The sequence below is a fragment of the Cariama cristata genome, unplaced genomic scaffold, assembly GCF_000690535.1.
Source record: "Cariama cristata isolate BGI_N322 unplaced genomic scaffold, ASM69053v1 scaffold2299, whole genome shotgun sequence".
NCBI classification, from domain to species: Eukaryota; Metazoa; Chordata; class Aves; order Cariamiformes; family Cariamidae; genus Cariama; species Cariama cristata.
In genome coordinates, this window is record NW_009636163.1 from 20,192 (window position 1) to 34,007 (window position 13,816).

The 13,816-nt window shown below is 34.2% G+C and overlaps 1 protein-coding gene across 1 annotated transcript in view; it reads right to left on the minus strand.

Annotated features, from left to right (window-relative positions):
• Window positions 1–408: 408 nt before the first annotated feature.
• SMCHD1 (structural maintenance of chromosomes flexible hinge domain containing 1) overlaps window positions 409–13,816 on the minus strand; it is a 65,505-nt gene continuing 52,097 nt past the window's right edge. The window contains exons 36-46 of the mRNA XM_009707803.1: window positions 12,465–12,591; window positions 12,175–12,294; window positions 10,678–10,763; window positions 9,508–9,630; window positions 9,048–9,238; window positions 8,124–8,233; window positions 6,688–6,758; window positions 4,885–5,056; window positions 2,673–2,831; window positions 1,834–1,951; window positions 409–810 (exon numbers count right to left, since the gene is read on the minus strand). Coding sequence (XP_009706105.1) covers window positions 699–810; window positions 1,834–1,951; window positions 2,673–2,831; window positions 4,885–5,056; window positions 6,688–6,758; window positions 8,124–8,233; window positions 9,048–9,238; window positions 9,508–9,630; window positions 10,678–10,763; window positions 12,175–12,294; window positions 12,465–12,591 — 1,389 coding nt within the window. The 3' untranslated portion in view covers window positions 409–698. The remainder of the gene's footprint in view (window positions 811–1,833; window positions 1,952–2,672; window positions 2,832–4,884; window positions 5,057–6,687; window positions 6,759–8,123; window positions 8,234–9,047; window positions 9,239–9,507; window positions 9,631–10,677; window positions 10,764–12,174; window positions 12,295–12,464; window positions 12,592–13,816) is intronic.

The following is a 13,816-nucleotide window of genomic DNA, read 5'->3' on the forward strand; positions in this document are numbered from 1 at the left end:
ATGAAGTACTCCTACACACTGCTCTCCCAATCCATAAAATAGCCTCCTAGTAAACCTGTTACGCTTTTCATATTCACAAGTTACTACTTTGTTTTTTCCACTGGCACTGTCTGAAGGAGATTATGAATTTCCATGTCAACGTCTTGGACACAGCCTTAGATATTGGCTTGTTGTTAACTGCCTAAAGACGCTACAAATGGCTGTGGTTAGATCTCAGTATATCGCTGCCCAAACCCTCCCTTTTAAATTGATATTACCTCGACAGTTCATCCATCGAAAAAGAGCAGTCCAGAAAGTTCTCTTCTCCAAGACACCCTGGGATGCTTTTTAAATTAAAATCTCATTTCATGGCACAATCTGTTGACTTATTACAATCAATTATATTGGCAGTGCTTTGTATTGAAGCAGTTTTATTGAAAAGATTGATTTTTTCATAAATTAAAAAAAGATATATTTTAAACTTTTTTCACACATGAACATAAAAACTCTGAAAGCTTTTAGAAATGAAAATTAACTATACAAAAATTAGGCTATCAATGTTAAATACTTAAATTTTTCTTACTACTAACTGAAATACACTTATATCTTCTATCAGTATAAAAATCTTCATAGTAATGGGTAATACAACATGAATATTTCCTTTAACTGAACGTATTCACATTTTCAATACATAGCTGTTTCCAGCAAGGCTCATCAGTCTATGCCTTTCTCTTTCGTGGAGTTCCATTAAGTTCTGGAGGGGATATCTGCAGCAGCTGCTGTGACTGCTGCTGTTGCTTCTTTGTGGGAGAGGAGATCCATTCTTCTGAGCTAAACAAAAACATAGCACAGTAGCTTATAAACCAAGCCCTTTTTTATAGATGTAAAAAATATATACATGTCTTTTTTATTTATATACATTTTTGATATATTTGTGGCAAAAGCACACAGCTCCCACTAGTATAAATATTATAAGCCCTGTATTTGTGCACAGCTTCTTATTCTTGTAATTATTTTGTTAAAATGAGGAATAGCATCAGGCTAATATTAGACAGTTTAAATACATAACCACTTATGTTCTACATGTGGATAAAAAAATTAAAATAATACAAATATAAATGAAAGAGACATAGTAATACAGTGAAAACTCATTCTGAGATTTACAGAACACAACTGAATAGGATTTAAATAATCTCAAGAATATGACCATAGGTCAGCAAAGACAATGATGCAGTCATGAGGAGAGACATGAGAAATGGAAAAGTCAGTTCCATGTAATTTTGAAGATAGAAACTTACAGATTTCCCTGATTATTTTTTTGTGTGTGTGTGTAAAAATGCTTATTAGCTGCAGAGGTAGAAGTAGATACACAGGTAAAGAGGTAACTGTGTTAAATACTTTACCACCAGCTCACCTCATACAGTTACTTAGAAAAAAGTTAGATAGGAATGATTCTTTCTCTGTTCATTGACTCAGTATTTGACATCGAACCTTAAAAGAGTTTACAGACCAAGTCATCTCAAATATTTCTGGGGTGTAACAGAGTTGAATATACCAGAAGATAGGGGAAATGTGAATGCACAAAGATGCCAATCAATCAGCTCATAAAGAGAAACAGAATTAGAATTAGCAAGCAAAACTTTATATCAAGCTTAAATAACAGCAGAAAATTTAAAGGAAATAAAAATTGCCTTGAAAAATCAGCCTTATACAAACTCTACTCATTGTTGGTTACTTTATACAAATACGAATTTGGGAAAAAAAAAATAATCTCCCATGCAAAAAACCCCAAGCTTGTTTTTGCTTTGAATTCAGGATATGGGAAGGTAATGACTATATTCAGAATAGACTTACCTATACAATTTTTTTACTGTTTCTCTTCGCATTCTTTTGGGAGGGATGGGGGTGTCAGACATATCTAATATTATAGGCTGAAGTAATGATTCAGTGACTTTATCTGATGGAGTCATACCTATGAAAAAGTTGCAAGTAAGAACAAATTTAACAAAATATTAATCCTATTGGTTATAAATGGGCCCTGTAACAGTAGTGTGAAACCTCTGAAGTAAGGCTTCAGGCGTGCCATAAATTTTACAGCTATCTTATTTCTGAAACTGAGTTCAAAGATGACAGGTAAAAACATCTGCTTTATTTATAGTTGTCACAGAGTAAATGTTGGGTTTTAAAATATATTTTGAAATACCATAAACTATTTCATATTGACATAAAAACCATTTGTAACTCAGAAACATTATCCTTGCAGAATTAGGGGTGTTTCTTTTTATAGTACAATGTTTTGATTGCGTTTCCTTAGCAAAAGCAATTCAGCTCTTTACTATGCAGTCATTTCAAAAAGAATGTCAATGTTCTCTACCACTGGGCCACCCAGCCTAACAGTTATATAATCTCGTATTAGTGAGATCATAGTTTCATGTTCACAAGACACTAACGGACCACATTTTTATTATCTGAACACATTACAGGGCAGTGCTGGTCTAGGCAATATCCACAGCATCATACTACATACAGTTTTTCTCTGCTTTCCCTAAAACAAGACATCTCTAAGCTCTTAGTTAATTTTAACAATCTTCCTTCATAGTGTGAACTTGTTAGTGTGTAAGAGTAGAACACATCTGGATGCAGTTAACAGTTCTTCTCCTTTAGGACACCAAAAATACAATACAATAACCTACCCAATATTTGTTCTATTCGCTTGAGGCTTTTCTCTTGTTCGGCAAGTTCCTGTTTTTTCTTTTGCATTTCTGGAGTGTTAAGTGACTGCAAATGTGAATTGAGGTCCTTATTCACATTATCAAGCTTCACCACTGCTGCACGGTATTGCTGAAGAAGATCTAATCGAAGAATAAAATAATACAACATAAAACAATAAGTAAGTGGTCATTTTGATTTAGAATGCTACCAAATACAATTCAGACAATGTGTAAGATTCACAAGAAAACGTTATCTTTCGAAAGCACTACTTAAAAAAAGTGATCCAAACTTAGAAGTGGACCAGTGGCCCTTCTTAAAATGGCTGCAAAGAGAGACTGGGGGGGGCAGGGGGGGGAATCACATCCAGTATTTTGATTCCTTTCTTCTTTTTGAGCCCATATCTTGGATCACAGCAAAGTACTAGTGAACTCTGAAAATGACGTGGCAAACAGGTATTTCTTTACACATCTTGTCGCTTGTGTGCTCCAAACTGAATTCTCTACCTCTGGTGCCACGAAGTGTGCTTGTAGTATGTATTGCTTTCAGTGCTACAAAGCTGAAGCTTGCATTACTGACTTGGTTTCTAGTCCACCTTGTGGAACAAGAGAACATTTACCGAGTTTCACTTTGTTCCACCTACAGAACTTTAAACAAGGAGACAGCAGTAGACTCAGGAAAACAAGAGCCTGTTTTGCTGACAAACTTTGTTTCCCTTTTAACATAATGAGACAAAGAATTTTTCTTTGTCCAGGCATTGAATAAATATGTCAAGTAATAAAGAAACTGTTCAAGCATGTTAGCTCAGGCTTATTCATTTTACTCTGTGGTGAATATGAGGTAGCTTGCACAAAGCTCAACTGAACACTAAATTACCTTACGTTTGCCACAGGGTGAAAGTGTTCACATAGATAAGTTACTGCAGACCGACAAAAGGTGCTGTAAATTCTTAGTACGGTTTATTTTAGAAGTACCTTGTCGGTGTAATCACAGTTTAAGTAACTACTTTTATGCTACAAACATAGAAGAAGAGCAAGTCAGAACTAATATTAAGGCTGCAATTCAGTTCAAAACAAGTCTTGTGTAATGACATGCTGTCCTTTATGTGGAATTTCACTATTATTTTCCTTCAAATTTCTACTAATCATCCAAGTGAAATTAGAACATGCCTTTTTCTTCTACCATGATTGTTCCCATACTAAATGACAGACAATTCCAATTTAATTCATACTGGGTAATAATAGAGTTCAACAATTGAAAATGTGTTGATAGACAAATATGAAGTGTGCTAAAACCAGCATATTTCAGTCTGCAGCTGAAATGCTTACTATATTTTTCTTACAGGTAATATATTTTTACTGAAATGCCTAGGAAAGATCTTTTTAGTCTTTCTTCTCCCTCAACTGGTCAATGTTAAGTAGTTTGCTCACATATAAGGCTACTCCAACAGGTACACGTGTGCTCTCTCTCTCGTTCTCCTCCCACCCCTCTCTACTGCACATTTCTAGGAATACTGTCATGGAAAATCTTCATGTCCTTTCTTTTGAAAATTAAGTATTTAAGAACAACTTTATTTGTGAACAAGACTTTTCAATCAGTCAGGTCAGCTGTTACATATCAGAAGCTGCCATCTTTTAACTTAATTTATAATCTGTATTCTGAAAGGCAGAATCCAAGCTTACATAATGAAATGTAAGGATCCCATAGGAAATATAAGGTATCTTCTTGTTAGGGAAATAACATAGAAGATGTTGTGCATGACTCTGATAAGAACAGGAATTTTTCTACCACTGCTTCATGGAGCTTACTTGCACAGGAAGAAATTCTAAATTGATGTATGGTGTTTCCAGAGGAGAAAGACCTGAAAATTGTTTTTCAAGGATGCTGGAATTCAATCAGATCAAGCTTCTCATGCCTGCTGTTTGAATGATTACCACTGCTTATACTCTTTCTTTAATAAGACTAAGAAAGAGGGGTAACATCTCATGACTGTTATTTTTTGTTTCAGGAAATTTAATAGCTACAAGCTTTTAAGAAAAGGGAAATTCATAAATAGGCCATTGTACAGGTCATATTTCTTAAAATAACTTTATGGTAAATTGAAGTTTTCCTTTTTATATTACATAAGAGAATAACAAACATAGGCAAGCAATTTAATTTTGGAAGTTTTGTATTTTCATGACTTCATTAACCCACCTATCTGTCCAGAGAAAGTAGAGTAAAGTTTTGGCATGGGTGCTCCAAATACCATTCCTCTGAGTTTGTCCATTGGAGGAGCTTTATTCTGAAGGCCTCCAAATTTTCCATTGCTGCGAATCCTGTCTCCTTCCCTAGTCAGCAAAGTAGGGCAATGTGTAATTTTTACAACCTACACAGGTATAAAAAGGGATACTAAATTAGTAACTCCATGGAAAATCTATGTTTTCAGCAATACTGTTGTGAAGCTTTGTATCTTTCAACTATGATGCAGTGAGTTCTCTAATAAGAACATATTTTATGGAATGACATTTCATCACTTTTGTTTTAAAGTAATAGAATGCATATATTAAAATTAAACGGTATTGTGGATAATTATGAAGACTAGATTTTTTTGGTCTTTTTTGTGTCCTCCGATTTTAACAGAACTCTGGAGGCAGAATTTAGATCTATACTGGCAAAAAGTTAGGTATCAAGATATACTATGAAGTAATGGCAATAACCATTAGTGATAAAAATGTGAGCATTTACTCAATTATTTGATGAAGATGGCTTTTGTTTTTTTAATGCACAAGATTTAAAGATTGAAGATTTAAATAAATTCCAAGGAATTTATAACATATTCAATAAAAATATTCAATAAATTCATATTCCCTACAGTTGATGAAATTTACCTGTGGTGGGTGACTGAAACAAATGGGCTGACAGACAAACCAAGTGAAATGACCCAGACTTTATTTTAAGAAACAACTACATATACCAACTCCTTTTCCTAAATAGACACAGATGGTCAGACTACTCCTGACACTGATTAACAACAGAGATCTGACCCTCCATGTCTCTTCTGTTTGATTTTGCAGTAAAAAATACATACTTGATGAAAGAAGCACACACAGTCTTCACAGCTGAAAAATGGTAGCTATTTGTTCACTTGATAGACACTGAGATGGTTATAACACAGGAGAAAAATTAAAATATTAATGTCAATCATCTGTTTTTTACTATGACTATATTCGTATTTCTGAGACACTCAAGAAACATTCAAGACAGTCCTTGTTCCCAGGTTACCAGCTAGTGGTAGCCAATAAAACCGGAATGGAATCACAGAGTAAAAGAGCTGGTCAGGCCCAGAGCACAGAGCAGCAAATCCATGCTGCACTGACTGTGAAAGAACAAAACAGGCAACCAATTTTGGATGCCACCAGAGGTTCTTTATGAACTTGGTATTCTCTTAAGAACAACCCTGCAGTACAATTTGGGGGTGGGGGGGTGGAGGAGACTATCCAGTCCCCAGAGCTTAATGTTTAATCAATACAGTTCTACATTCTTATGCTGAATCATTATTTCAGTTCTAGCAAACTCATAAAATAAATAACCTAAATAAAAAGGGTCACAACAAGGTCTAACAAGTTTCGCATCAATATTTTAGTCATTTTAGTGGATCTGAGGTTTCATCATGTGACTCAGACTCCTGTGTTTTATTATACATACAGGGACTCGGAAAGTACTGAAGAACTTGCCTTTAACATTAATGGCAAAATTAAAAACATTTATCATTAAAAACATTGTCCCATGCTACATGGCAACATTCACATAACGGAATTTATTGAATGGAGGTAATTTTGCCAGTGCCAATAATACAGATTTCATTCACTGTTAAGTGCATTGAGACCTACAGACAGTAAGCACACTTACAGCTAATGCAGCATTAAACTTAGAAATTATTCTAAGTTTGTAATGTATTAAATATGTAGCTATGGAATGTATTTGTTTTAAAAAGTATTGAGAATAATTGAAACATACCTCTTTTCTGTAATGGTTGGCAGCATCCAAGTTATCTATAATGATAGTGTCACCCAAGAGCATCCCAAACACTGAAAAATGTAATTTTTTGAACCATGAAATTTCTCCACAATGAAGTAACTTGAGTTTTGAAAAATCAATTCTGAGGCATTATTAATGCAGCTTTTCAGATACATGCAAGGAAAAGAGCATGTGCATGATCTTTTTTAAATGAAATTTTACTCTGAGATTGAGATAAATATGCAATCTTCTGTTTTCATCAAAGAATTCATAAAGAAAAAAATTCAGTATGTTTATTGCCTTATGGCATAATTGACTATTTTTGATCAAAGTACTCTCTTGGTATCTTATATTTACATTTATAAAGACACACATAACAAAGTCCCAAGTTTTAGGAAATTATATAAATGATAATTTTTTTTAAGTCCTCCTTGAATTGTGTTCTCAGTTTCTCAATGTTTCTTAATATTCAATGGGTTATCAAACAAACAAACAAAAAAACCCACACCAACATTCACAGCCTGATGATCCAACTGAGTTTAAGACTTTTCTTCTGCTAATAAAAGACTGCTCTATACAAAGTCTAACCTGATGTAGCTTTGCATGAGGCATGTCAACCAATTTGGTTTTTAAATTCCCCCAAGGGACATGAAGAAGAATTTATAGTTAAAGTTTCTTACAATATCTAACTTTCTGAAAATGAACTGGACTAAAAATTGTTTTTTATTAACAGTAGAGAGGAATACTTCAATACTGGGAAGCTGTGAAGTAAAATGAAAAACTTATTGAACTAATTATAGATTCCAACTCTCCATATAAAGGAGTAGGTCTATTTAGTTTAAGAAAAAGAGTGTAGGAAAAGGTAGGTTCTGCTATGTTGTTAGAAAGAGCAAGAGGATTATAGTTCCCTAAACAGAAATATGGATAAAAATGGAAAGCTTATTCTTACTGTAACTATTTAAGCATAACATACATAGTCATGTACAGTTCAGTCTGAGTGTGTATAAAACTACACATTACGCATTTTTGAGAGGAACAGGACTGGAAAAACAGCCTAACAGAAGCAGTAACTTCTGCAATATGAAAAATACAAAACTAGTATGGTGTTTGCCAGTTTCTGCTTACAGGAGCTTGGCAATAAGACAGTGCTGCATCAATTTAAAAAAGAAAAAACCTCTAGTATATATAGTAGAGAAAATAAAAATAAGACAACAAGCAGAAGACAGTGGTCATTGCTGAAATTTTCACAACAGTTGTTTGCAAATACTTAATGCTAATGTCATCCTTTTTTTACCAGCAGACCTCATGAGGAATGTACACTGATATTTGCAAAATGTCTCAATGAAGATTACTGAATGGATTATGATTTGTGATGTTTCTGCATTTCATTTATTAAAAAGAAAGAAGTTGTGAACAATTTCTTTAATATCATTTACCTGTTTGACAATGTTCTACGTTATCTGGAAATGTTAACAGATCTCTGGCAAATACAGGATTTCCAATAGGTCTGAAGAAGATTTTTCCATTTCTTAAGTGAGGTAAAGGCCTAGTTAAAGAAAGGGGAGAGTGACGGAGAAGAGAAAAAAGTAATTTGTCTTTATTTCATTATTGCTTCTGACAATCTAGTCAGAAATCTCAAACTGAATTGCATGGGTCTTAACACCTCCACGTTATGTGCTAAATGATCCCAACGTTACCTGAAATGCCAGCTAGATTAAAGATGCTTTACTGAAATGCTAATTTGTAATGAGTCATATATCCAACAAATTCATATGACTAATTTTACGGACAAGTTTTAACACACTACTATATAAAAACTGAGACTTTGGACCTTATAAATATATCTGCACATCAGATCTATTCAAAAAGGCATTCTTTACGATATTAGCAGTCATCTTCATAAGCAAATTATTTTCCAGCACGGAATTACTGTATTTTCCCTGTCTTCCATGAAACCAGAACAGCAGAATGAATTTCTATTACTACAGATGATTTTAGGGAATGTACTCTGGAATTGGATTTTTAAAAAGTCAGAATTTGATTTGAAGCACTAGAATTGTTTAAAAAAAACTTCCTGCTCTAAAAAACACGTAGAAGTAAAGAAAAAAAACGGTAGATTGTCTTCCATTTTTAATACAAGCACTCTACTAAATAAAGAACAACGCACAGCAGTAAAAGATACAAAGCTACGATTTCAGCTAACATTTCAAGGGACATTACTGTTGTATAATTATGAAGGCAGAAATTTTATACTTTGAACCTTTAATAGGAGTAAAGTCTAAAAAACAAATTAGACAAAAAGCATAAAGGTTGAAGAAGTATGTAACATAAATGCAGAAGTTTCATTGTTTTTTCTCTACCTGTTCCAGTCAGGGAGTGTCTTCTTGTAAATGGAATCAAGGGGTAACACTTGTTGTCGACCTTGAGTTTCATCAAAAATAGAACGAGCAGCTTCAGTAGTCAGTGTGACTACACAGTCCATGTCGCTTGCCAAGTGCCAAGAGATAACTTTTGCTGCTTCATTATCCTCAATTTGAGCTAAATGTGCAATCTGTACCACAGAAGTTTGAAGAGTCAAAATAGAAGCCAAGTGCACCTCCCCTTTTCATACTAATCACATTCATCCTGCAACTTCAATCAGACATTTAATTCCCCTGTTGATGGCTCTGTTAGTCATCTGGTCATCTGATGGTTGAGAATGTTCTCTTCTTTTTAATACTTCTCAAAAATTACTTGCATATTCAGCTGGCTAATTTTTCATCACTACCACTTCCTGGAACCAACAAAACTCATTTGAAGGCTCTCTGAGAGAAAACTTACCTTGCCTAAAATATCCTGGTTGCCTTTTGGATAGTTTGGGAGGGTACAAGTTCGCCTTGGCTGTTTCATTACTCCCTCTTGATCCAACATCTTTTGTTTTATAAGAGAATCCACAAACTGAAGCTGAGAATTAAAATCTAAAGTTAGCAAGCATATATCATTGAACTGAGCTGCAGAAGTAGTTTACTATACCTATTGTCAATCAAGTTTCTAACAAAACCCATTCAATAATCTGAAACAGTCTTAAATCTATAGGGGACCACTGCATACAATCTCAGAAGAGAGCAAAAGGAGGCACAGAACTTTTTTATTACTTTTTTTTTTTTTTAAGACTTCAGGGAACTTTTCACAAAGATCTACCAGAGCTTGATTAGAGCCAAGACTGAAGGAAGTTTAAATCAACAGGAAGAGATCACCACAAATGTACAAAAAGAAACCGTTTTAGAAGGGGTCTATGTCCAGGCCTGAAAAATTTAGCCAGCAGGGGGAACTTGGGTACCATGATTGCAGAATGTGTGTCATTTAATTCTACTGATTTGTGATTAATGATGGTAACATTTGTTTTCATTTAACCTGAAGGTAACTGATTATTTATGTAATTTTTTTTCACCAAAATGTTAGTAATTTGAAAGCTTTCTTTTTTAAAAGTTTCCTTAAAATATAATTGGATCTTTACGGGAAATTAGCAATAGAGTACACTGCCCTGAGTCTTTCAAACTTACTTTTACATCAACTTTAGCAGTAACATGAAATTCTCTAATTCTCTGAAAAGAAGTGTTTTCCTTTGGCCTACTTATGCCAGAATACACCCAGTGTATACTGATCGGTCTGCAAAAACCCATTATGAAAACTAGCAGTAGCAGTAACACAACAGGTAACCTGAGCAGAAAGGCAAAAAATCAGGATATAAAAGAGAAATTTTTTTTCTTATTTCTCTAGCAGTTTCTTTGAGAGACAGTCACATTAGCAGAACAGTAAAAAAAAACAAAACACCACCTATCAAGTTTGGCACTGATCCACAAATTTTCCCCGTGTTTTAAATTTTTAGGGTTTCGGTAACAGGTGCTTGTGTATACACCAGTGTGATTCAATCATGTTATACAATAATATCAATTTCATATTAAGATTAGATTTAAGTTGTTACAGAGCTTAGTATGAAATAAGCCATACTGTGTTTGTCTGTGGTAATTCAATTTGGTGTTTCTTCAGTTCGCTCTTCAGGTGAGTTTCTCTTGTTTCAGCTTCTTTAACCTGACCTGAAACCAATAAAATCAACAGAGAGCAAGGAAATATTAGAAAGCAATGGAACACTTCTTACAGAACTTCATACAACTTTTCACAATTATGCCACCCACAGCTGATCCTATTTACTTCTTAATTTCAGCACAAAATATCAGGATTTGTCTGGAAAGATCTGTGATTTGTCCAGTTTCTAAGCAATCTCAGCAGCTGCCATTTCCCTTGGCTTCAGGAAGCTTCAGAGGCCAGCCTTAGATCAGTCTGAGAATGTAAGCTCTTTTTTCTTTTCATCCTCAATTATCTTTCCAAACGGTTCTCCAACAGGCAAAATGGCAAGAAGGAAGAGCAGAGTGGTAGCTGGCACCACCCTCTCTTGTCTCTTACATGAGACACCACTTCCTGGACCCTCTTTCCTCAACTCTCATATCTGAACTGAAGCAATTCTGAAAACAATTGAGTAAACGGGTGAGTTGCTTTCCACCCTCTCTATTCAAACGTATATATTTGGAAATATTATTTAAGCATAAAGTATAATGTTGTGCTCTAACTTATTCTCTAGACATGTGCAAAAATCTGCAGATATGAAAGAAAACTTTTTTGCCGTTTGCACTGGAATTCAGGAATTGCATCCATAATGCAAACACGCAGCAAGCAAGCAACAGAAACATAGCCCTGTGCTAAAATTACATGAAACAGCAGCATCTTCTAATTCCAGCATGCTTTATTTACATTTAGTGATTACTTTAAAAAAAAATTTAAAATGCATCTATTAAAACAAACCTCCTGCTCAACAGACAGGACGATTCAAACAAAAAAAATAACGCAAAGAAAACATTTCCTTCATCTCTCCCGTTCCCCAAAACCACTGCCCTCACACTGCTCTGCTGTTTAACAGACTTTATAAAGCCTTACATTTGCTGAAGAACACAGAGATAAACAATAAATAGCTACATAATACCTCTGAATAACATACATAGGGTCAAATGTGGGAGGAAAAATAGCATTTCGAAAATGTAAGACTAACTTACTGAAAGAGGATTATCTATAGTTCATTCCTTAAAACTGTTTTTAGGCAACTGCTGAATTTCCAGATGGATGAGCATTCACACATCCATTGCAAAGATCAGAGTGCCAGGCAGTCACGGGAAAAAAGAATCAGATCACCAACTTCAATGCTTTATTCCTCCTTTTGACAGTTCTGACATAAGACGTTCTACCTCAAATCAAGACCCTTTATAGGTAGGTCCATCCAAATAACTAGATGCTTCCTCACTAATGCAAAGATATACTCCCTTCTGCTCCCCTCTAATTACCCTATCTCATGATTTCAATACTGATTTTTCTCCCTCTCTCTGTATTCTCAGAATTATTAAAGGGGAAAAAAGTTTAATTCCCAGGAAATGTATTTATATATTTGATTGAACTTACATTTCATTTCAGTTACAAGCTGATTAGTAGTATCAAACCAGTTTCTGTAAACACCTATGGAGTGAGATAACTGGTCTCTCTCCCTTGTAAGTGTTGCCATCTGTTGCTGCTTCTTGAAATCTACAGAAATAAATATTCATATTTTTAGAAGAAAATACAGTAACATACTTAGTTGGTTTAAACATCAGCAAAAATCTATTAAGCTATTACACAATTCTGAAGAAGTATTAAGGACCTAAAAATAGTTGGTTCTAAGGAAAGGCAAGCGTTTTAGAGTAATTCAAACATACCATTGTAAAACATAAATGACAGACAGTATGGTTCCAAAGGTTTCTTCAAGGCTGGCAGATCTGGCTCAAATACAAGAATATATTCAGTGCTATCTCTTCCAGGACTGTTTTCAGCCAGCACTAGATTCTAATAAAACAAACAAACAAACATACCTAAGTTTATGTTCACACTTGAGGTAACACACAAAATAAAATAAAACATTCTTCAAATGCTAAATCTTATAAATTACCTACACATGATGTTTATACAATATTACTACAGTTTTCAGTATTGGCTTGGAAATGCCTTTTATACCTAATAAAGAGAAGTAAAATACAAAGATTTAACAGTAACTCTTATTACTTAATAATTAAGATTGTAATTTTACCTGTTTAAAGAGTCTTATTATTTTTGGCTATGTATTTTATTTAAGAGACATATGCTCAGAAAAAAAATATTCTCTGCACTGTCCCATAAGCACAATTTCCTCAGATGTACTTCATTCAGCATGTGAACAAATGCAAACGGAATATTAAAAAGAAAGATCCAATGCATAAACACAGAGAAGGAAAAACAAACTATTCCCAGTGCGGAGTTAAGGTTACTGCTGTTACCATGGAAGTAGACAGCAGGTCCCAAATGAGTGAACAATATATATCCAAACACTAACATGAGCATCCCATTTCTTATCAATTCCTTATTGAAAAGGCAAACTAAATCCTTGCTGTTTCTTTACAAACACAGGAAATATTACAAAACCATAAAGAATGGTAAACAAATAAAATTAGTATAGGTAATATCTAAATGTGCTGTTACTTTGGGAAAGGTATCATGCATAAAATGAATAATGCTTATAATAAAACTCATACTGTTTCCACCTTTAACATGTAGAAATTGCTACTCAACTGCCCAAATCAAGAGAGAGGTGGTTGCAGCCTAAAAGAAGAGATAGATATATATAACCTTCAAAGATAGTCTTCATGGCTTTCAAAAATATTGCAGCTACATATTTAACCAGGAGAAGTCTGTAGTGGAAATATCTTTTCCTTAGAAAATTTATACTAATAAAGATCTAAACATTTTTCTTCATTAAACAATTTTAGTATTTCTGAACCTCAGTGTAAAAGTAAACATGTGAGATTATCAGCTTCGTTACATTGATGCTAATTGCACAGAATTATATTTATAAGCAAGATGGAACAATTTCAAGATATTTGAAAAAACACTAGTGTGTCCCCTCCCCATTTCTAGTCATATGAAAAGTACATCGCATCACAACCAACAAACCCTTTCCACGTGAGTTTTGTGAGTTGCTTAATGTCAGAGAAGTCAGTATAAACTAGACAACTGAAAACTGCCCAAAGAGGGAAAG